At 38.8% G+C, this 21,661-nt stretch overlaps 4 protein-coding genes across 5 annotated transcripts in view; 1 reads left to right on the forward strand and 3 right to left on the reverse strand.

Moving 5' to 3' along the window:
- Nucleotides 1-1,478: 1,478 nt before the first annotated feature.
- On the reverse strand, nt 1,479-2,561 carry LOC311262922 (claudin-10-like; the record flags this gene model as incomplete). The annotated part of the gene is made up of 5 exons (XM_084362671.1): nt 1,479-1,629; nt 1,741-1,845; nt 1,937-2,018; nt 2,094-2,255; nt 2,348-2,561. The coding sequence occupies 5 exons, from the start codon at nt 2,559-2,561 to the stop codon at nt 1,479-1,481; spliced, it is 714 nt and encodes a 237-aa protein (XP_084218797.1).
- Nucleotides 2,562-6,267: 3,706 nt separating this feature from the next.
- On the reverse strand, nt 6,268-9,005 carry LOC311262461 (claudin-10-like; the record flags this gene model as incomplete). The annotated part of the gene is made up of 5 exons (XM_084361845.1): nt 6,268-7,168; nt 7,253-7,360; nt 7,470-7,575; nt 7,648-7,809; nt 8,774-9,005. 5 exons carry the CDS (start codon nt 9,003-9,005, stop codon nt 6,973-6,975), a joined length of 804 nt encoding a protein of 267 aa, XP_084217971.1. The 3' UTR covers nt 6,268-6,972.
- Nucleotides 9,006-10,404: 1,399 nt separating this feature from the next.
- LOC311262359 (claudin-10-like) lies at nt 10,405-15,431 on the reverse strand (the record flags this gene model as incomplete). Its single annotated transcript, XM_084361694.1, has 5 exons — nt 10,405-10,561; nt 10,674-10,778; nt 10,871-10,952; nt 11,030-11,191; nt 15,218-15,431. 5 exons carry the CDS (start codon nt 15,429-15,431, stop codon nt 10,405-10,407), a joined length of 720 nt encoding a protein of 239 aa, XP_084217820.1.
- Nucleotides 15,432-17,526: 2,095 nt separating this feature from the next.
- LOC311262773 (ATP-binding cassette sub-family C member 4-like) overlaps nt 17,527-21,661 on the forward strand; it is a 41,871-nt gene continuing 37,736 nt past the window's right edge. The window contains exons 1-7 of one of the 2 annotated variants that reach the window (XM_084362480.1): nt 17,527-17,748; nt 18,353-18,463; nt 20,132-20,252; nt 20,349-20,573; nt 20,667-20,756; nt 20,833-20,996; nt 21,110-21,235. In XM_084362480.1, the coding sequence (XP_084218606.1) occupies nt 17,675-17,748; nt 18,353-18,463; nt 20,132-20,252; nt 20,349-20,573; nt 20,667-20,756; nt 20,833-20,996; nt 21,110-21,235 (911 nt within the window). In that variant the 5' untranslated portion in view covers nt 17,527-17,674. The remainder of the gene's footprint in view (nt 17,749-18,352; nt 18,464-20,131; nt 20,253-20,348; nt 20,574-20,666; nt 20,757-20,832; nt 20,997-21,109; nt 21,236-21,661) is intronic. The other variant, XM_084362481.1, reaches the window with a different exon arrangement.

The following is a 21,661-nucleotide window of genomic DNA, read 5'->3' on the forward strand; positions in this document are numbered from 1 at the left end:
GTTTGGGTTAAAATTAGTGCTTTAGGTTATGTTTTGTCAAAGTCCTTCTAGGCAAGTCTTGCTACTTAGCAACCATCTTGGCAACGCCCCTGGGCAGTGGTTTTGGGCTTACAACACCAAGCCCTGATCTGACTGAATATGGTGAGAGCCAAAACTTCACGTTCAATGTTCACCGGGACATGAAAAGGGTTAGGGTTAATAACACTTTGTAACAAGTAGAGAATCAACAGTAAAATCTGATAAAAAATAAAAATAAAAATACCTTTGAAAACCTAAAAAGTTTGGTGACTTTGCCCCAAAATAAGGTTTAACATACCTTTTTTTCCCACTGCTTAGACTTCTACTGCACATTCTCATGGTCTAACGACACCAACTTCCTTAACAGCGTGCCGCAATGTGACGTCTTCAGCTCATCTCATGAGACCACAGTAATACTCTGTGACATCCTCCTCTTCCATGCTTATTAGAAGTCCATCTGCAGCTGCGCTAAATCAGTTGTAACCATCATGAATCTCTAACTGCAATCACATAAACGCAACAACACAATTGCCTGATATCTTTCCCGGTTTCCCAGCAAGCATTAATCATTTGTTCAGCTAATCATCTTGTTGTTGCTTCATTATCTTCATTAAGACACCCCCCTCCATTGTGCTCACTACAGTACACAGCAAAAACATCAATCTCAGTGATATCCTAAAGAAGCCAAATATTTTGATCAGATGTTTCCTTATTTATTAAATTATTAAATCACACCAGGTAGTCCACTAAGTAATAAAATGGGTAGTCTGTGGCAGCGTGTCATGTGTAATTAGTGTTGATGAGGACTGTGCCACTTTGTTTGAGGTGTTTACTCTAAACCGTCTGCTGTCTGCTGCCCACTTAATTCACACCACCTGCACAGTACCTACCTCTTGAAATGAGGATAAAGTATCAATGGAGTAAAACAGCCAACTCTCATGGATCATCTTAAGAAAACATGACACAAATAACGCAAAACTGATGCCCTCTTCAGATCTGCTGCGATCACTGCGGAGCACACATGACATATAAGAAAAACACAAAACTCTGTCAGCTAAAACTTAGTGTAAATTATTTGCATCTGTTTTATTTTTGCTTCAAACATTCTTCAAGTTTTCTTACTGCAAATTATAGTTATTTATAGTTATTTGGGACATCGCACATAACATTTGATTTTGCTGTTTGATAACATACAGTAATCCTACCATTCTGTTCACAGTAATATATCGAACAGTCAAATATAGAAAATATAAATTCCCCAACAATACATCTTTGAATTGTACTGCTGAAAATAACATGCAAATATTTAAAAAATATTTCCCAGTGAGACAGGTTAAGATCAACTTTAGCTGTCTGTTGGACAGAAACACCAAGTTTCTGAATCTTTCAGACTTACTATACAGTATATTTTTTAAGACTGCCCAGTGACTTTGACTGAAAGTGTTTTATATTCACATCCCTCACACATTTACATTCTTATCAAAGTGCTGCATCTCGGAGGAGTCGCTGCAGTCTGGAGTCGGTCTCTGGTCTACAGACTGTGCTGTCCCACTCGAGTAGGAGGAGATATGAGAATGTGAGCTAGCAACTTTGTAGATATAGCTTGCTTGACTGTGGTAGTGAAGAAAACACAGACTAATCAACAAAATTGACTTATACAGAAGGTTTTTTTTACAACATGTATCTTCTGTATATTTAAACATATGTGTTACTTGTACAAACCTTTTGGTAAAAGAACCTGTGATGGAGAAGCAGAGCATGCTGCCTCCGAGGATACAGAGGATTGACCCTCCCCAGCCGATATAGAGAGCAGCTCCCAGTTCATACCTACAGACAAAGACCAATAGTTAATAGTAATTTCTTTTAATTGATGGAGTCATATTAAAATACTCTGGTTCTACAGTCTTACAGTTCTTACTTTTGTCCCATAAATGTTGGGTCGAAAAACTCTGTCAGTATCTGGTATGCATAAATAGAGCATGATGACATTGAGCAGAGGCCTGAGAGAAACAAGATAAAGAGAATCTATTACACATATAATCACACAACTACACAGACAATTACCCTATACCTACCACTAAGAATGAAATTTCCGCCAGCAACGCAGGCAATCCTGGCTTTGTTTTTGCCAGTTCCTCCGATTTTGGTACATTTCATTCCAACCAGGGCAAATGCAGACCCAAATAAACCCAGACAGACAGCTGTGATCATCAGTCCCCGGCATGCTTGGATGTAGCCTGCAAACATTGAATAGAGAAAAAACAATTTACACATAAAGCAAGAAATACAATTAATCACAAGTAAGGCTAATAGTTTAAAAAGAGCTGACCATCCAGTGCCAGCATCGAAGGAAAGTCTTTGCAGTCGGACACTCCTGTTGAATCAGTGACACAGTCCTTCCACAGGTTGGAGAAGTAAAGAGGTGTGGTGATAATGACTGTTCCAGCAAGTGAATATACCCTCCAGTACTCAAGCGGCAGGGTGGATGTCACCAGTGCCCACCCTGAAGTGGTGAAAATAAAGGCCAAGATCTCCTGATACATTACCTTGCTTTTCATACTGCAGAGATGACTCGTGTGACGACCGATGAAGCTGGTGACACCTAAAATGTATCAGCGGCTCTGTACAAGTAAGTTCAATGGATAGGCTGCGATTGATAGGTCATGTGTTGTTGACTGTTATATTCTGGAGGGAGGAGTTTGGCCCTGAAAATCAGCTGGTTACTGGTGCATAGTAAAAATGTTGGAATACAAACAAGTACGTAGGGACAGCTTTTCACCTGACATCACCCTTCCCTCCCTGCAAAGATACTGTAAATAGGGCCCACAGCAATTATCACCCAGTCCCCACTGGCTGGGCCTTACATACCTTTGGCCTGGAACATGCTCTGTCTGTCCCAAAGTCTTCTCACAGAAGAGGCTGGTTGTGGTTTGTGTGCATCAGCATGTTTTTTTTTCTCCATGATTCTGTTTTGTGAAAGTCACTTTTTTTTGGGTTAACCTATTAAAATGCTTACATGCGTATAACTGCTGGGCCAGTCCACAACAGTACATCACTTATCTTCTGTGCCTGTACTCCTGTACGTCTCTCAAAGCTGGGTTGGGGTGCTGACCCCCATCTACTGTTGGTAACACACTGCCCATGGACAAGTACCTCATACAGCCCCTTTAAACTACCCTTTTTCATTCATTCATTCACTCATTCAACCTTTATTTAAATCTCGAAAAATCAGCCAGCCCTCATTTTCAATGACGTCAAGAGCACAAATAAAAAAAACAGAATAGGTGCAAAAATGTGATAACAAACAGAAACAAACGAACATAATCACAGCGAATAAACAGAATGGGTACATAAAAATGATAACAGATAAGAAGCAATATGACAGAATACAAATAAAATGGAAAAAAGTGCATGAAAATTATAAGAAACTGCAAGCAAATGAACATGACAAAACACAAATAAAACAGGTGCATACAAGATAAATGGCAGACAACCATACGGGACAGCACGTTAAAAACAGTTACATTCAAATGCTGAGTAGCTTGAAATCAAAGTCTTAAACTGACCTATAGGTATAACTGTGTCAAATTTACGTTGTATACTGTTCCAAGTGTATGGAGCACGGAAACTGAGTTTTCCCAAATTTAGTGTTTACCCGGGGAACTTGGAGCATTATACAATCACTGGGGCGTGTTGAATAGTGACTCCGTGACCAGTTTAATAAAGAGCTGATACTGTACATATGGTGGCATGTTGCCCTTCAAGGCTTTCAAAAGAAACAGAAACCAGTGGCTGTCACATCTTACTGTAAAGGGTGCCCATCCAACTCTTTCATATATGTTACGACCAGGGCCTAGGGGAAACCCTGGCGCAACATGAAAATGAGACTCCCCTCTTCCCATCCCCCAAGCACCACCAGCAGCAAAGCATTTTTAAAGGTTTTTATTTAAAAACATCTCGCACACAAACAGCCATGCTGGCAGTTGAGTCAGGAACCAATCAGCTCCCTGGACAACCTACACTCACTCAAACACACCTGCAACCAATCACACACGTAGGTAACAGAGGGGCATTAAAGGACAGAGGCAATCAAAGCACATACAATAGAAATGTTTATACGACCTCTGGGGTTGTAACAATATAGAATACAATGATGAGTCAAATAACAGTCATCAGTAACGAATCTGAGGGCGGAGTGATAAACTGAGTCTAGTGGAGTGGAGTGGAGACAGAGGCATGTCCATAGATAACATCACCATAATCCAGGACAGATAAAAAAGACAGCTTTAATGATCCATTTCCTACAGATTATGGGGAAAGTAGTTCTGTTTCTGTATAAATAACCATTTTTTTGTCTTTGCTTGCTAACAAGTATTTTAATATGAAATTCAAATGTGAGTGTCTGATCCAACCAGGTACCCAAATATTTGATTTCAGAAACCCTTTCAATAATGTGTCCTGTTAGAGTGGTAACATGCAGACCAATGTCTGCCATATCTCTGGCTCTTGAGAATATCATGAATTTGGTTTTGTTTGCACTGAGGACTGATTTCAGGTTAAAAAGGGAGTCTTGCAGTTTGTCAAATGCTTGCTGGCGAATTGTAATGGCTGGGTGTTACAATTTGTTATAGAGGATGTGATATTGTTAATATAGATTGTGAATAAGACAGGACCCAGTATTGAACCTTGCAGAACCCCTTTAGACATGGTAAAAACATGGAATGATCAATTCCTACAGTCACACATTGTTCAGATCTTGGAGATAACCCCAGAAGAAATTGATAGATTAAAAAGATAAGTAATTTCATCAGAAATAAATGGAGCACAGAGCTTTAAAAAATGTGGGTCTAGTTCATCCTCGCCAGTTGCTTTCCATATATCTACGCCTTGAAGTGCCTCCTTAACAATAGAGGAAGTGAAATTCTGCAGTGTAAACACAGAGGTATGGTTTGAGGAGGGCTCATGAGGCAGCAGCTGACTGTTCAAAGCTGAACCTGAGTACACCTGTCACCACCCATGCCAAATTGATTTCCAGCAGCAGCAGCAAAAGATTTGTTAAAAGCATCACAAATATCTGATGGTTTATCTATTTGGCAATTATTAAATGTTATACTAGAAGGTATAGACACAGAGGATTTGTTTTTATTTATATTTACTGCTTTCCAAAAGTTGGATGGGTTTGTATAAGAGCTGGAGATTAATTGTATGTGATAGTTGGCCTTTGCTTTACACAATTAAGATATGCATTTATTTCTGAGTTGTCTAAAAGTTAACCAGTGGGCTTCCTCACCAGTACGCCTTGCTAGAGCCCCGGCTTTGTCCCTTGCATTCAGCATCATTAATAGTTCTGAGCTGAACAAGGGGTTTTTAAAGGATGCATGTTTATCAATAATGGCAACTAAAGACTTGGTAATATGTTCAAGAGCCTGTTCTACATCTGGTATTTCAGTAGTATACTGTATATTTCTGTTAGCAATGTCGGTTAAAAAAGCCTTCTCATTAAAATGTTTTAAATTTCTTTTGATAATAATTCTTGATGTTGATTTTGCTAATCCAGCACTTCTAACGCAGGCTACAGGACAGTGGTCACTTAGACCAAGTGCAAATACTCCAGAGGCAATACTTTTGTCCTCCTGACACACAGAATCAGATCTATCAATGTTGACTTTGAGGGATCCTTCAAATTAGGTCTGGTCTGCTCATCGATCAGCTGTGCCAGATTGAGATTGTCACATATCTCTTTTAGACAGTTTGAATCATTTGTTAACCAGTTTAGTTTAAAATCACCTAGAACTAGCATTTCTGAGTTACAGTACTGAGCAAGTAAGTCTGCTATATTGTCAGTTGCACTGGAGATAGCTGAGGGTGGTCTGTATACACCCACAACAATGATGATTACAAGATAACTTAATTTTCAGAGTAATAAATTCAAAGGAATGAGGTATAGTGACAGCATTTCATTCATTCAATTATAATTTAGATTGATTACACAGACTTCTGATATTTAAATGTATCAAACCTAAGCCCTTTCTGCATTTAAAAGCATGCGAGTTAAAATATTTTGCTCTGAGTCATCATAGGACTTACTGGCAGGATGCAACGTAGAGCAATGGATGGCAGGTTGCACAACAAATACATTTCTAGCTTCAGTTGTAAATGTTTTAAAAAATAATGGGGCTATTTTGTTATATGCTTATGATGTAATGATGATAGTACACTTTTCTTTTCCACAAACTGGCAACTACCAAGACTGTTTAATGGTGGAGAAACACAGATAACGTGATAACAAGTGCATTACACTATTAGCTCACAAACCTTGCCAGAAGCTGTGACCAACATCAGAATTCTTACACAGAGATAAACAAAACAATCATTTTGGATTCGACAAACATTCGACACACATCTCTTGTTTTACGGCACAAATGACGTGCCCCAATGCACAACCAAAACAGGAGGAGGATTTGTTTCCCCTGGTAGCTTTTGTGTGAACAAACACACTTACTGAGGAAACTCTACACTGCAAAACAAAAGAACCCCTTTGATGGATGATTTAAGTGACAGAAACCAAGTAAAATGTTGTTATTTTTTCTTTTTTGTCACACTTTTTGCACAAATACAAAAAAAACCCCATCTACTGCATGCTTGTTTCTGGCGGCTAACATTAGCAGTTGTCTTCCCGACGACGTTGCCAAACAACAATACTTGGAAACACTTGGGGAGGAAAAGCTGAAAAATTGTCTCTTTCCATTTTGATTGTAATACGTGCTTTGGTTAAAACACAACAAAGTTAACAAATAATGAGTAAACACAATTTTATACAGAATATAACAATAAAAAATTACAATTGTACATATTGATGCACTGAAGAGGAAGGTTCATCCTATCTACATTATGAGATACATGCTGATTGTTAATCAGATTTGGAGCTATTACTTGTGTTTGAGCGTCTTGTCACTACACAAATGCATCCCTTTCCGAGTTTTTCGTCGGTGTCGTCTGAGAGATCTTTGAGATCTTGGAGCTTCTGGATTGTCCTGAGCCTGTGTAAGATCCGTACAGCCTGGAGGGTTTGTAGTATCCGGTGTACAGGGTTCTTCCTCTGGAGCGAGGGGACATATATGTGCCTCCTCCATAGGCATACACCACTTGACTGTAAGACCAAAGCATTAACAGTTTATAATGTGGTATGAACTCAGCAGTCACAGAAAAAAGGCAGATGGATGAATTTGAATACCTTTCCGGGCAGATTACTCGGCAGACTGTCACAGCGTAAAACATAGCCCCTAAAAGGATGAGGAAACATCCCACCAATCCTAGGAATATGGGAGGTCCGAGGTCATACCTGGAATTAGTTCAAATATAAGAAGTCATGATAGTGTACATCCGGTTTCTCTTAATATTTTACTGTGGAATCAAAGGTGAAAATTTCATCAATTCAAACTATAATGTACCGTAAGACTCCTGGCCCTACACTGGCAGCAAAGGTTGTTTTGGCGATCCTGTTTATGTATAAGCAGTAGGCAGCAAGATCAGACACACCTGTGTGCAGAGGTATCGCTGATTCAATAATGAGGGCAAAACATGTCTGTCATTTACAGACACAAACACTGGTATGTTCTGTATACTCACATCCAGCAACATGAAACACTGCTCCGGAAAAAAGCAGTTTGTCCTTGGTTTTATCAGCTCCTCCGATATAAGTGCAGTCCATCCCAACAAAGCAAAGTACTACGGCAAAAAATCCCAGAGTTAAGCCGCACATTAGCAACCCTCGTACTCCTTGAACGTAAGCTGTGAGAAACAGAAAGAAGGAGTTCAGGCAAGAAGAGAAAGGGAGAAATTATTGAACTGGAAAAGTTCAATTTCTAGGACTTGTTCTATTTGTCTAAGAAACACCTCACAATCTAAAGTGTTCCCACACAAAAATATCAAGTACAGCTTTATAATGGCCATTGTAATTTGAATCGATACATTTCTGACAAAGTTAAGACAAGCTTGTTTTATTGTGTGCACACAGTTTGAGCTCTGATGTTAAACTCAATGTCACTGAGAGCACTCCTCCATTGCAATGTTATTGTCTATTGAACCACAGGACATATTTTTCTATTCATTCAAAGTGAAAAACCTTGAAATGCAACATAAGATTGACATTATGGAGTAAAGGCATTTCCTCTGTAAATGTGAATTGAAGTCTTGTAAACATTCCCACATGACATGGCAGATGACAGTCTTGCCTTGAGTTTATTTATGGTGTTTATCAGTTTTTTCCTTAATGTTTAGAACATTTGAAGGTTTTAGACAAATTAAGCTCTGTTGTCTCAAGTGAGTTTGTTAGAGGCTTTAAAACTCATCAGACCAGTCTGTGTGACATTTTCTCAACAGCGGCCACAAGAAGTGACATATGACGGGATAATATTGTATGTTAAGAGGTGACAGCTAGCTATACAAGAAGAGTTATGTCAGCTCATTGATTGAGTAATGTTATTTACATAGCAAAATATATGTAACGTTATCTAACATAGCAACCACTGCTGGCGTTGCCCTGATTGTATTGAACTTAACAAGGGGGCATTTTATTGCTTATAAATTCAACTTTTCATTTCTAAAACAAAGGTTATATTATTTTTTTTCCTTCCAAAAGTCACATATTCTAACTTTAAGCACTTTTATAAATTGTAAAATGACACTGCTGAGTGACAGAAATAGTATTAGGGGCCATCATTGCTGAGGGATATTCAACATGTGGATAACTTACGGGTGACAGCCCAGAGCACAGGGAAGTCTCTACAGTTGGTGACAGCTGTGGAATCGGTGAAACAATCCTTCCACAGGTTGGACCAGTACCAGGCCACTCTGATGATGAAGGAGCCTCCTTGTCCTCCTATTTGGGAGATCCTCCAGAAGTCCATGGCCATGGTACACAGGACAAACAGCCATCCCAGTGATGTGATCAAGAAGCCAAATATTTGAATCAGGCGTTTTCTCATCTTGTAAATTAATCAATAAAGTCAGGTAGCGTCCACTCAGTTGGGTAAAAACACCCTAAAATACCTAGTCAGCAGCAGTGTGTCTGTGCTGTGTGCCATTAGTGTTGATAAGGGCTCTGTAAAAGTGTGTTGAGATGTTTACTGTAAACTTTCTGTGGAGTGTGCCACCCACTTGAGATCATTTTCACCACCTCTTTTTCTGGATAACATCCCCTTTTACACCCACTAACAACTTTTAATATGAATTTATAGTAAATAAAAAGCCTTGGCCTAACCACCATAAAATGTTTAATCAATTTTGTCTCACGCATGGACAGGATGTTTGAATAAAGTGACACACAACACAAATTGCAAACTGCTGCCCTCCTTAGACCTGCTGCCATAACTAAGGGGGCTTGTATGACCTAACCTACTAACAAAACAGGCAAAACACATATTAGTCAGCTCAAACTCAGTTTTATTTACTTGCATTTTTTATTTCTAGTCATATGCTAAAAAAACAGAGCCACACGTTTTAACAGACAATGACGAGATGCAGTCCTTGTTGACCCTCCTCAAGTTTGCTCATTACAAGATCATAGTTAATGGTTATGTCATGGAAAACAGGAGAATCTGTGTTTGACACAGTTTTAAATATTGTCATTACAGATTAACAACATGTGCAAGATACTTACAGTTAAATATGCAACCAACAAAGGAAATGACTTACAAAATATTACACACTGACATCTAAATTTATTTTAAATTACGCAAAACTTAGATTAGAAAGGCCCATTTGGAACAAATATTTTTGATCTTGGTGTCTAATTATAATATACACATTACCTAACATTTAATGCACAGTGATATGTAGAACTGTCAAAAATGGAATATATACTTTTGTCAAGATCAGAGTGTAAACTTATCATACAACTTTAAAGGTTCAATATGTAAGAATTTTAGCTGAAACCATTCAAAAGTTTAAAATTATCAACAGAATTACAAGAAATAATAGTTTTGACGTCATGTCAAAGAAGTCTGTGTACTGTGTTGCAGAGTTATCTATTGAAGTTAGCATGCTAACCAGCTAGCTCCTGCCTCTCCTGTGCCATAATACCACATCAAGCTCCCAGTCTACGAGCTGCACGGCTAACTGAGCTAACTAGCTAAAGGCAGCTACAGGGTAAACCGCATATTGCGGTTTACCCTAGTGATATGCTACCCCTTGTTTGTTTGCAGTATGAATTCGACAAGTGGGCAATTCTTACATATTGCACCTTTAAATTCGTACTCCTGGAAGAAACACGTCAATATATTAAACGTGATTCCTAGTGAGCCACGGATCAATATGAGCAGATTCTGCTGGTGTTAGTCACAAACCACCAGGTTTTGGACTGAAGGTGTTTTATATTCACATCCCTCACACATATGCATTCTTATCATAGTGCTGCACCCTGGAAGAGCTGCTGTAGTCTGGAGGCGGCCTCTGGTTTACAGACTGTGCCTGCCCTCTCGGGTAGGAGGAGATATGAGAATGTGAGGCAGCACCTTTGTAGATATAGTTTGCATGACTGTGGCTGTGAAGAAAACACAGATTAATTTTTGTTGATGTGAATCAACAAAATTGACTCATACCGAAGGTTATTTATGTATCTCATGTATAATGTAACATGTGTTACTCATACAAACCTTTTGGTAAAAGAACCTGTGATGGAGAAGCAGAGCATGATGCCTCCGAGGATTGAGAGGATTGACCCTCCCCAGCCGATAAAGAGAGCAGCTCCCAGTTCATACCTACAGACAAACACCAAGACTTAATGGTAATTTTTCTGAATTTATTGAGTCATAGTAAAAAAAAATCCAGCTCTACAGTCCGCCGTGCTTACTTCTGTGCCAAATACATGGGGTCGAAAAACTCTGATGTTATCCGGTGTGCATAGAGAGAGCAGGCTGAGAGAGAGCAAAGGCCTGAGAGAAACAAGAAAAAGGATATCTAAGTAATCTCACAGATAATTACACAATTATAACAATCTCACTATACTTACCGCTAAGAATTAAATTTACACCAGCGAAGCAGGCAATCTTGGCTTTGTTTTTGTCAGTTCCTCCGATTTTGGTGCATTTCATTCCGACAAGGGCAAATATAGAGCCAAAAAAACCCAAACACACGGCTGCGACCATCAATCCACGGCATGCCTGGATGTAGCCTGCAAAATTAAATAGAGATCAATGTGTGAGCAAAAGAGCGTCATGCTCTGTGGCTCCACCTGAACACTGCAAGGTCAGTGAGATACTGACCTTGTGACCAATTCACACATAAAGCAAGAAATACAATTTGTCACAAGTGAGCCTAATTGTTTTCAGACACTTTAAGGTAGAATGGTGATCGTCCTGCTGTGAAACTTCCTATTCAGATGTGATTTTGAGGGAAATATTACCCTGGAAGTTGACCCCTGAAACTAGTCAACCATGGGAGAAACCGCCTGAGGTTACCAGTAAATCTCATATGGCTTTCAAGCTCTGAGAACTAAAGCTAAACATTGACATATTAGGAGGTAAATGAGTTGTTCCTCAAAGAGTCAGCCTCAGGATATCTCTCAGTCCTGAGCAGCAATGAACTTCAACTTGAATTTTAGTTTTTAGTTTAGAGAGAGAAGGAGCTGAGGTTGAACATTTGGAAACTGAGGATGAATCAGCGTTAGTTTAAACATAGAAACTTTTCTAAAAGTAGAAGTAGAAAGTAGAAAGGCGAGCAGAAAACTTAAAACAAATTTTGAAATAAAAGAAATCGTCCAATAAGGAAGGAAAAAAGAGCTGACCATCCAGTGCCAGCAACGAGGCAAAATCTTTGCAGTTGGAGACTCCAGTTGAATCGGTGACACAGGCCTTCCACAGGTTGGACCAGTAGGTAGCTGTGGTGATGACGGTACCATCCAGTGAAGACACCTTCCAGTAGTCCATCGGCAAGGTGGAGGACACCAGCACCCACCCCGAGGTGGATAAAATAAAGGCAAAGATCTCCTGAAACATGCTGCTCAACCTGCCGGGGTGACTCCTGCACACTGCTGTGTGACGACCAATTAAACTGGTGAGAACTAAAATTGATTAATGGTTCCCTGGCTAGTAAAGCTTGCTGAAAATGTAGCCAGGCTCCGCACCAGTTAGTTCAATGGATAGGCTGTGATCAATAGTTAATGTGTGGTGGGCTGTTATATTCTGTAGGGAGGAGTTTGGCCCTAAACATTAAAAAGAGGCCTGTGGTCTATTTTAGTGACCTCCAGCCTTTTACCCAGCACACGTCACTGTGACTCAGTCAGAGATGATGGGAACTGAAAGTCCCGGATGTAAAAAGCGTGACAACATCAGTAATGACGTTTAAAATTTAAACTGCGGTTGGCTCTGTGCTATAACGGTCAAGACTCATCTGATTTGATTAATAAGTAAAAAGTAATGAGAACATGAAGTAAAAGTAATGAGAACATGAAGTAAAAGTATACTTTGTTGAGCTCACTGAATTAAAAGTCAATGTACTTTTGTATCACACACAAAGCGTTCTTCCTGAGATGTATTAAATTAAAATTTAAAAGTTATTGACATATACTAAAAAAAACAATTTATTAAAAATGTATTTTTATATATGGAAGGACTGATACCAATATATTGTCATTTCATTTGAAGAATATGATAAAAAAAAATATAATGAACGTACATTTTGATGAAACACTGGTAATATATACTGATGGACGGTATTCTTACAAATCTATAAATATAATATATTTTGGATGCTTTGTGTACCAGATAATTTATTATAATATATGACAATTTTTTTTTTTACAATATATGAAAAATGGGAATAATTAAGAAAATAAATACAGTAAGTAGCCTATATTACTCAGTCAGAGAATACATCATTTGATTCAATAAAACATTGCAAGTACATTTTCAAATATATATTTCAATACATTTGAACATGACACAAATTTCAAATATAACCCTGTGTTAACTCTTCATATCAGTGTAACATGCAATTACAAGGTGAATATATTGTCATACCACGGTTTAGTTGACACAAATAATGACAAAAAAACCAAACAAATAAACATGACAAAAATTGAAGGTTAATATATTAGCTCTACATGTGTGGAAAATATATTTCCTTTGCTTTAAGTTAGTGGTCTAACTATTCCTTCTCTGTGACAGGTAACAATTAAGTTCCTGTTTTTTTTTCCTCAACTCAGATTATGGTTTCCCAAGTGGAGCTTCAACCAAAATTAAAAGTACACTGGTGGAGCCAGGATGGTCGTGGTGCGATCCCCGACAGCTGTGAGGTTGTGACTGAAGGTTAGCAGGTGCATCTATGGGTGCCACCATCTCTGCCTACAGTATGTTTTTGGAGCTAATCAAGGCACGTTACCCCAAAAACGCTCCAAGAGCGCTGCCCTGCAGGCAGTGTGTCATGTGTAAGAGGGAGGTATGTACAAAAAGACAAATTTCAATTACCTTGTGTACGTTGACAGTAAAGTATATGTCAACCACACTAAAAGTTAAATTTATTTGATAGATGGTAACGCTTTTCGTGTTTCTTTTTTTCTTATTTATTTAAATTTAAAACTTGTTTTTATATTTTTTTGTGATTGTAGGAGATTGTCTGACACAGAACAGACATCTGAGACAGGATACAGTGCAGTCAATGTGTCACCTTCCACCTGTCACCTTGCACTGCTACCTATAAGAGCGCTAGGGGTTCTTCAAAGATAGCTAAAAATAGCAGGATTGAGATAACTCATTAACAGCCTGCTACTCACTCCAATGTCTCAGGAAGTAGAGGAAAGACACTTTCTGTTAAAGTACAGAGAAATGTGTTTAATAATTCAGAATGTAGGAAAGGCTATTTAAAAATCAAACAAGTGGGAAATCACACCCTGAAAATGACTTAATTGTGTTTTTATCATGTGAATGAGAGCCCCATCTGGTGGATGGTCACTCTGTAGAGCAGGTTTCTGTCATCACACTGCTGCCACCGTGAGACGGAGCTGGGAATCGCAAAGCCGCTCCATTCTTTCTTAAATAAAGCTAGTGTTTTCAAAAATGTACAATATAATACAACATGTTTCTGAACCCATTCTTTTACAATACAGTGGTGAGTTGAAATATGATGATGAACAAATGATTAGCAAAACATGTAACAGAAAAGAAAAGAAGGTAACAAATAATGAGTTAGTGACGGACAAAATCCAATTCTAGTCGTACAGTGATGAATACAATACTAAAAACTAGTCAACTAATGGATACAGACAAACACTGGACAAAAGTTGTGCATATCCAATAATTGTAGACAATAGGCAAAATCCATTCAATAGTGAGTAAATAATGCAACTACAAAACATAAAATATGAGGCAAGATGGCGACGCAAAAAATTAAAGATTTGAATGGGAGTCTAGTATTTTTCCCCCTTTTGTCCTCACTGGAAGCTTCTGTGACCCAGACACGGTTTGATATTTCCAACAAAGGATTGCACATTTGCCTCAGTTAATTCGTGAACCATAATCTGCAACAGGATTTATTCCTTACTTATTTTGTCTGCGTGAGGTCATAATTGAATTTCTGCTATAAATCTGTACAATATTTATCATGACAACAAGTCATTTGTAATTATATATATATATATATATATATATATATATATTTTAAAACAAAGATAATTTGATTCATTCACTGACAAATTGACAAAACATTGTCAGACTGTGTCTCTATGAGACGTTCTTAATGACGAAGAATTTTCTTCACCTAAGTATCACTTAAAAATGACTTCTTCATATCAGTTTGCTCCCCAGAAACTTTCAATAGTATTTAAAAGGCTATTTTATATATTTAATAAATTGCAAAAGTGGTAAGGATAGAAAAGAACGATTTAGAGTCTGCTGCACTTGAAATTATAGGAAAAAAATATGCACTTAAGTTTTTCAAAGAAGTTCAGCAGCAGGTTCGTGGTTATCGCCCACAGGTACAGGCTTTTGAAACCAAGGTGATACATTTGTTTCGGTGGAATATCTCACTAAGCACCTCTACCATATACATGCAATTTGCCATAATAGTATGTATTCAAACACTTCATGTCCTTCCTGTCATGTAATGACCATGAAAGCTGCTAACTGAGACAACTGTGTCATGCAACACTACGAAAACACAAGCAGACACTGTGTGTGGTCGCTGAGAGATTATTTTAGTTTACCTTCCAGCTTTAGGATGGTATGATGTGGCCTGCAGTGCACAGCTCCAATGGCATTTCCAGCACAGTTGTTCCAAAGACCCTGGAGCACCCAGGTCGCCGTGATGACTGAGGATGCCCGGCTGGTGGCCCTCCATTCATTGGACACCGTGGCACCAATAGTGGCACCCAGCCCAGCCAGGCTGCTGATAAAAGCCAGAATCTGCAGGCTTGACATTTGGAGCTGTAAGATATGTGTAAAATCTTTCAAATTAAAGAAAAATAAGAGAAAATAAAAATCCCTCCAGGCTGTCAAATTACACTGTGGACATGTGTTTCATTGAGATGATTTACAGACAGGACTTTGAGCATCTCTTGGGGCAGGGGATGGACCCAGGTGTCTTGAAAGTGAACTAGTAGAGGAAGCATGAGCTGGAAGTTAGTCATTCACCTCTGACGAGCAGCATCTTAACGTTTAACGTTTTGGTAAAAAAAATAAGGTCAAGTATCATATTAACATCAAAAATAACAAAGGACTAATCAGTAATCTTCAAAACAAGACCCAAGGTGACAAAGTCCAGTTACTGGTTCATCTATTTCTACACAAAATATTCAGCAGCTGAATGACTAATGATTGCCAGCTCTTATGTGAAAGTGTGTGTTATTTTTAAATGCTCACTTTTCTCAGCCAGGAGAGCTTTCATCTGAAATAGCAAAGGAAAAAGATTTATCTTTTAAAAGAGAAGGTGGCATCACAACTAAATCAACTATAATGTGAAACACAATAGAGTTCAAACTAGGATCTTTTCAGAGAGATTGCAAATCAGGTGATTTTTCAATTCTTTGGATGCTTATTTTTTTCATTAGAGAACAGGAAAAATACAAACAATCTCATTCTTTCCTTGAAAAATAAAAAGATGTATCACGTTTTCCTCTTTGTCTTGAATGCTGGTGTGTTGACCATCAACACAGATGACATTTGACTGACTGGATGAGGCCTGGAAGGAAATCCTTTCATAGCAGAAATAAAGGAGACCAATTCTGCTCATTGTCAGGTTCATAATTTTATTTTGGGTTGTGACTAGAAAAGGTTTACATGCTTTAGTGCTCAAAAAACACATCAGTTTCCTCAAACTGTCCAGTGCTGCAGCTCTGTGTTCCCCCTCTGTCTGGTTTAGCTCCTGTTTCTTTAACCCCCTCCTCCCTCCTGGAGACCCAGTCTGCTCTGATTGAAGGAAAGGGGAGAAAAAAACCCAAAAAAGTACAAAAGGTCTCCTTTAAACTGGACAATCTTTAATATGAATGATTGCTTAGGATAGAAATCAGCCTGTAAATGTATGATCACTGCTCCACGAGAGAAAGATTGTCACAGGGAAAAAATAGCCTTACCACAACTGATGCATTACTCAATGGTGACATTTGGATAAGTCATCTACACACTTACAGTACTACACACTTGTAGTTACAATCAAAAGAAGGGATGCACGTTTTTTTTCCCTACAAAACTTTATTGAAATAAAACAAGGACACATTCTGTAAAATCAACTTGATGACAAAAAACAACTGAAAACCTTGTAAGAGTTACATTTTCTCAACATATTTTAGGTTGGCTCTTTTATTTGTAGCTGAAACGCACTGTTACAGAAATCAAATCAAAAAGGTCAGGCTTCTTTAACCATAATTTAACCACAACTGCTCCACAGCAGTTGTGGGATGTAACTTAACACATGTCCTTCGTATACTATTTCTATTTTTTGTTACTTTATTATTTCACTCCACTATATTTACTCAACATTTGTTACCTGAATGGAGTTAGTGGTGACTTGACAGATTAAGAATTGACAGCAAAATTATCAGTTCTACCAGTTGTTTTAGTCATTGAGCTCTAAAAGTCATATTTTCATGTTAAAACAAGTAAAAAAAAAATCACCTGTTTTAATAAAAGTCAACTTTATACATGATTTAATTATTCTTTTTCTTTTAAATGTATTTGTATATCAATTATCAGTACCAGTGTTGAGCGCTTTACAATAAACACAGAAACACAAAAATAAAATACACAGTGATATTTGAATAAACAGGCCAGCATTAATATAAAAACATTGTACTGTGAACTCTTTCTACCTGTGATACTCACACACAAGGTGATGATACTGTTACCCACAGATGGTAGCACACCTTACAGACTGTGTAAATACCTGCTTTGGGTAAGAAAGGACTGAAGAGGTGATGGAGACTTCTGTCAGCCAATCAGCGGGCAGGTGGGCGGGGTCACGCAGCGCCCCGTTCACCTGACAGCCAGACAGCCTGTGCGCGCTGTAGTAATCCTGTCCTGAATGTCAGTAGGTGTGATACAGACGGGCATTGGGAGTTTCCAGCAGCTGTTGTCTCAGTGTTTCCCTCCTCTCAGTGTTTATCGATACACTCCTGACAAACAGCCTGCAGAGAAAGTCTCCAGGTCGCTGTTGCTGTTTTGGGGGGATGGATCATGTGCGGAAGGAGGCGAAGGATAATCCGTCAGCTTCAGCTAATCTTCTCTCCAAGATTTTCTTCTGGTAAGAAAAACCGGTTCACAGTCACCAGCCGTGTTTGACGTGAATTGAATGGAGAGTGACAGTTTGTGGCCACTTAAGACAGCCTGTCTCTCTGGGTGTGATAGCAGGTGGTGAGCATCATGAAGCACATTGAGGAGAGAGCTCAGGATCTTTGGTGTAAATGTGTTTATTACCCACAAGCAGAGTTGTGCAGGGTAATTCTCAGGTAGCATGATGAGTAAGTTGCAGTGCTCCATTACATTATGCTTATTCAGTACAAGTATTGAAACTTTTACTTAAATGGGGACTATTTAGAGGAAATTCAGTTTTAATGTTTACAATATGACTGAGGTAATGACACAAAGCAATTTATTTTTTCCATAACTGAATAAACAAGCTGTTCTCAGAGGAAAGTAAGGTCCCCAGAACACTGTCTGAAGCTAGAAAGGTGGCAGGGTCTGCCACATATAAACAAAGTAAAACAGTATGACATTGTGTCATTAAAGACAAAGAAAAGCAACAAATCCTCACATTTAAGATGCTGGAACCAGCAAATGTTTGACATTATTACAATAATTTCAAGAGTTATTTTTGACCACTGAACATACATTTGCTTTATCTCTAGTTGGTTGAATCCTTTGTTCAGAATTGGATACAAGAGGAAGTTGGAGGAAGATGACATGTATAACGTGCTTCCTGAGGATGCATCAGACAGACTCGGGGAGGAGCTACAATGGTAAGACATTGAATAATGTCTTTTTAAAGGTGCATTTACACTGATTCTCTAGGCTTACACTCTGGGAGTCTGCGACGCCATCGTGATCTGTTGCATATCTTTCTGAAATTCAACCTGTCAAGTATCAATCAGACCAGCATTCAACCCAAGTCGGGGTTCAATTAGGGTTGAATGCATCAACCATATTCACACAAAGGCCATTTTCTTCTGACATCATCCTCAGGGTGGGAGGCTCAAATGTTGTACTGTTGTGTTCCAGGTTGCAAGTCGTATAAATGTAGGAAATCTGATGAATTGTTTGCATGTCAACACTTCCAATTGATCAGCAACTGAAAAGACAGTATATAATGACAATCAGGCAGTTGTTGAATGCTAACATTAGCTAACGGGTTGTCAAATATGTTGTTTTACCTTGAAATATGAAGTCATGTCCCTTCGGATTATCACCATCCATTGTCTTTTCAGTTGCCGACCAATCAGTGAGAAGCCAAAGACTTAATAAGACTTGAGCATGACGTCAGAGGAAAATGGCCGCCTTGTGAACATGCACGTAACGTTACTGTACATAAATGTAAATGTAAATGTTACGTTATGTACGTAAGTATCGGAAGTTTTCTGGTTTCTGTCTGTTGTCCATTTGTAGTTTTGGTTGTATCACGCCTGCTCAAACATGATTGGTTAATACAACCAGGACTACAAATGGACGACAGACAGAAACCAGAAAACTTCCGATACCAAACTCTTGTCCCTTGCTCGCAGATTCTGCAATCACATGCAGATATATTTATATAAAGAGTATCCGCTTCATAAATCACATGTGTAGTAGTCAACCGTGGATGTCCCAACCACTACCTACCCCCTCTTGGCCTGGAGACCTTATACTAGGGGACAGACCACCCGCTCTGAGGGAGTCTGGTGTCAGGGTTGACTTTGTGCTTGGAGGTGAGCCCACCTAATTATAGACAGTACTTCTGACATCACATGAGAGTGCGCTCCTCCCCGCACACTAATCCTGGTGCCTCTAGTAGGGGCTGCCACTTTGAATTGAGTGCTTGGTTTTCTTGTTTGGTATAAAGGCAAGCGTTTTGACTTTGATCACTGGACTTTAACACACCGTAGTCCCCTTCCTGTTTATGAGTTTCATGGACAGCATGTCAGGGCAGAGCTGAGGTGCCCCAGTGACATTAAGAGCATCTCTGCTCCTGACAGGTGATACGATACCTCTGGCCTAAATGAATTATGATCACTATTGCACTGTGGAGCAGTTTACAGCTACTTGTGACGTGGTCAAAATGTCAGTGAGAGAGTTGGCCCTCGACTACCGGCTAGTTGAGGGGTGATCAGCACTCAAAATAGAGGAGTATGATGCACACAAGACTAATGGTGGATGTTGGATATGGCAGCTGCAGTAACATTTCTTTATAATTCATGTCTATTTAGAATTAAATCTAATATAAAAGCATGAAATAGAGAGTCTTGTTATTATTTTGTCTTTGTGTTGACTACCTGAATTAACATGCTTGAATGCTAACATTAGCTAATGGGTTGTCAAATATGTGAAATATGAATATAAACAATGTTTGCTACAGTGCATTATTGTGGGTAACATTGCTTAGTTAAAGATTATTAACTTGAAATAACAATTGATTTTCTGATTGCTTTTGAAAGGTACTGGGACAGAGAAGTTCAACAGGCGGCAAAAGATCTGCGCCCACCCAAACTCACCACAGCGCTTGTTCAGTGCTACTGGAAACCATACTTACTCATTGGAACGTACATCTTTATAGAGGTACAGTGCGAACTCACAGTGAAACTCAAAGTCCAGGGAACGATCCTGCATTCAAAATTCATCCACGTATCTGCTTTACGTCTCACTTTCTATCAGGAAATTATCAAAGTCATTCAGCCGGTGCTTCTTGGGAAGATAATTGAGTACTTCGAGAGTTACGACCCCGCTAACACAGCTGCAGTCTATGAGGCCTACAGCTATGCTGCAGGCATCTCGCTGTCCACTGTCAGCCTGGCCATTCTCCATCATCTCTATTTCTACCATGTCCAGCGGGTAGGCATGAAGATTCGTGTGGCCATGTGCCACATGATCTATCGGAAGGTCAGTCATTACAAGACATCTATGTATACAATCACCTTCTTGTCATGTACCTGTGGTGTGTAGAACCTGATTTGACACCTTTGTTCTGCAAAGGCTCTTTGTCTTAACAGCAAAGCGTTTGCCAAAACGACCACGGGACAAATTGTAAACCTCTTATCCAATGATGTCAACAAATTCGACGAAGTAATTATCAGAAATGATTCATGTTTATTTGTCTGATGTTTTGCATGTGACTTACTCATTTACTTTATTTTTCCAGGTAACCTTGTATTTGCACTTTTTGTGGATTGGTCCTCTACAAGCAGCAACTGTAATAGTGTTGTTGATGTATGCGATTGGACCGTCATGCCTTGCAGGAATGGCCGTCTTCTTTGTCCTGATGCCAATTCAGACTTTATTTGGACGCTTGTTCTCTACTCTGAGGTTTGTAGGCCTGTTATCCACCAGATTTATCAAGTATTGATAACAGATGTCTCTACTTATGAAAGGTTTCTGTCATATGTTGCATTTTTGTCTGTCTGTGTGTGTTGTTTTAGGGCTGAAACAGCAGTTTTAACAGATGACAGAATACGCACGATGAATGAAGTCATCTCTGGGATCCGTGTTATAAAGATGTATGGGTGGGAGAAGCCTTTTGCTGCTTTGGTCGATGAGGTCAGAAGGTAGATCAATTCCTCCTCATATATTTTAATTTTAATCTGATAAAGTTTTACAGTATTGATACTGCTATCATATTGTAAATCATAATGTTAAAAAATGGCGTAGCATACAATGATAAGATAACTATAAAACCTCTCATATCTGCATAAAAAACTAACCTGTCTTCCCTTTTACTACATTTAATCGAAATTTATTTGCATGTTTTTATAATTAAAATAAACAGGGACAGTTTCCTCCAAAATCAAAAATACGTGTTTTTCATCTTACCTGTAGCACTATTTATCCATCTAGAGGGCGTGCTGTTAGGCTACTCATGTCAGTCAAGAAGGCTAACGTAACAGCTCAGTCAAGAAGGCTATGTAACAGCTCAGTCAAGAAGGCTAATGTAACAGCTTAGTCAAGAAGGCTAACGTTACAGCTCAGTCAAG

This window comes from Pagrus pagrus, assembly GCF_965226575.1.
Source record: "Pagrus pagrus genome assembly, chromosome: 9".
Classification (NCBI taxonomy): Eukaryota; Metazoa; Chordata; class Actinopteri; order Spariformes; family Sparidae; genus Pagrus; species Pagrus pagrus.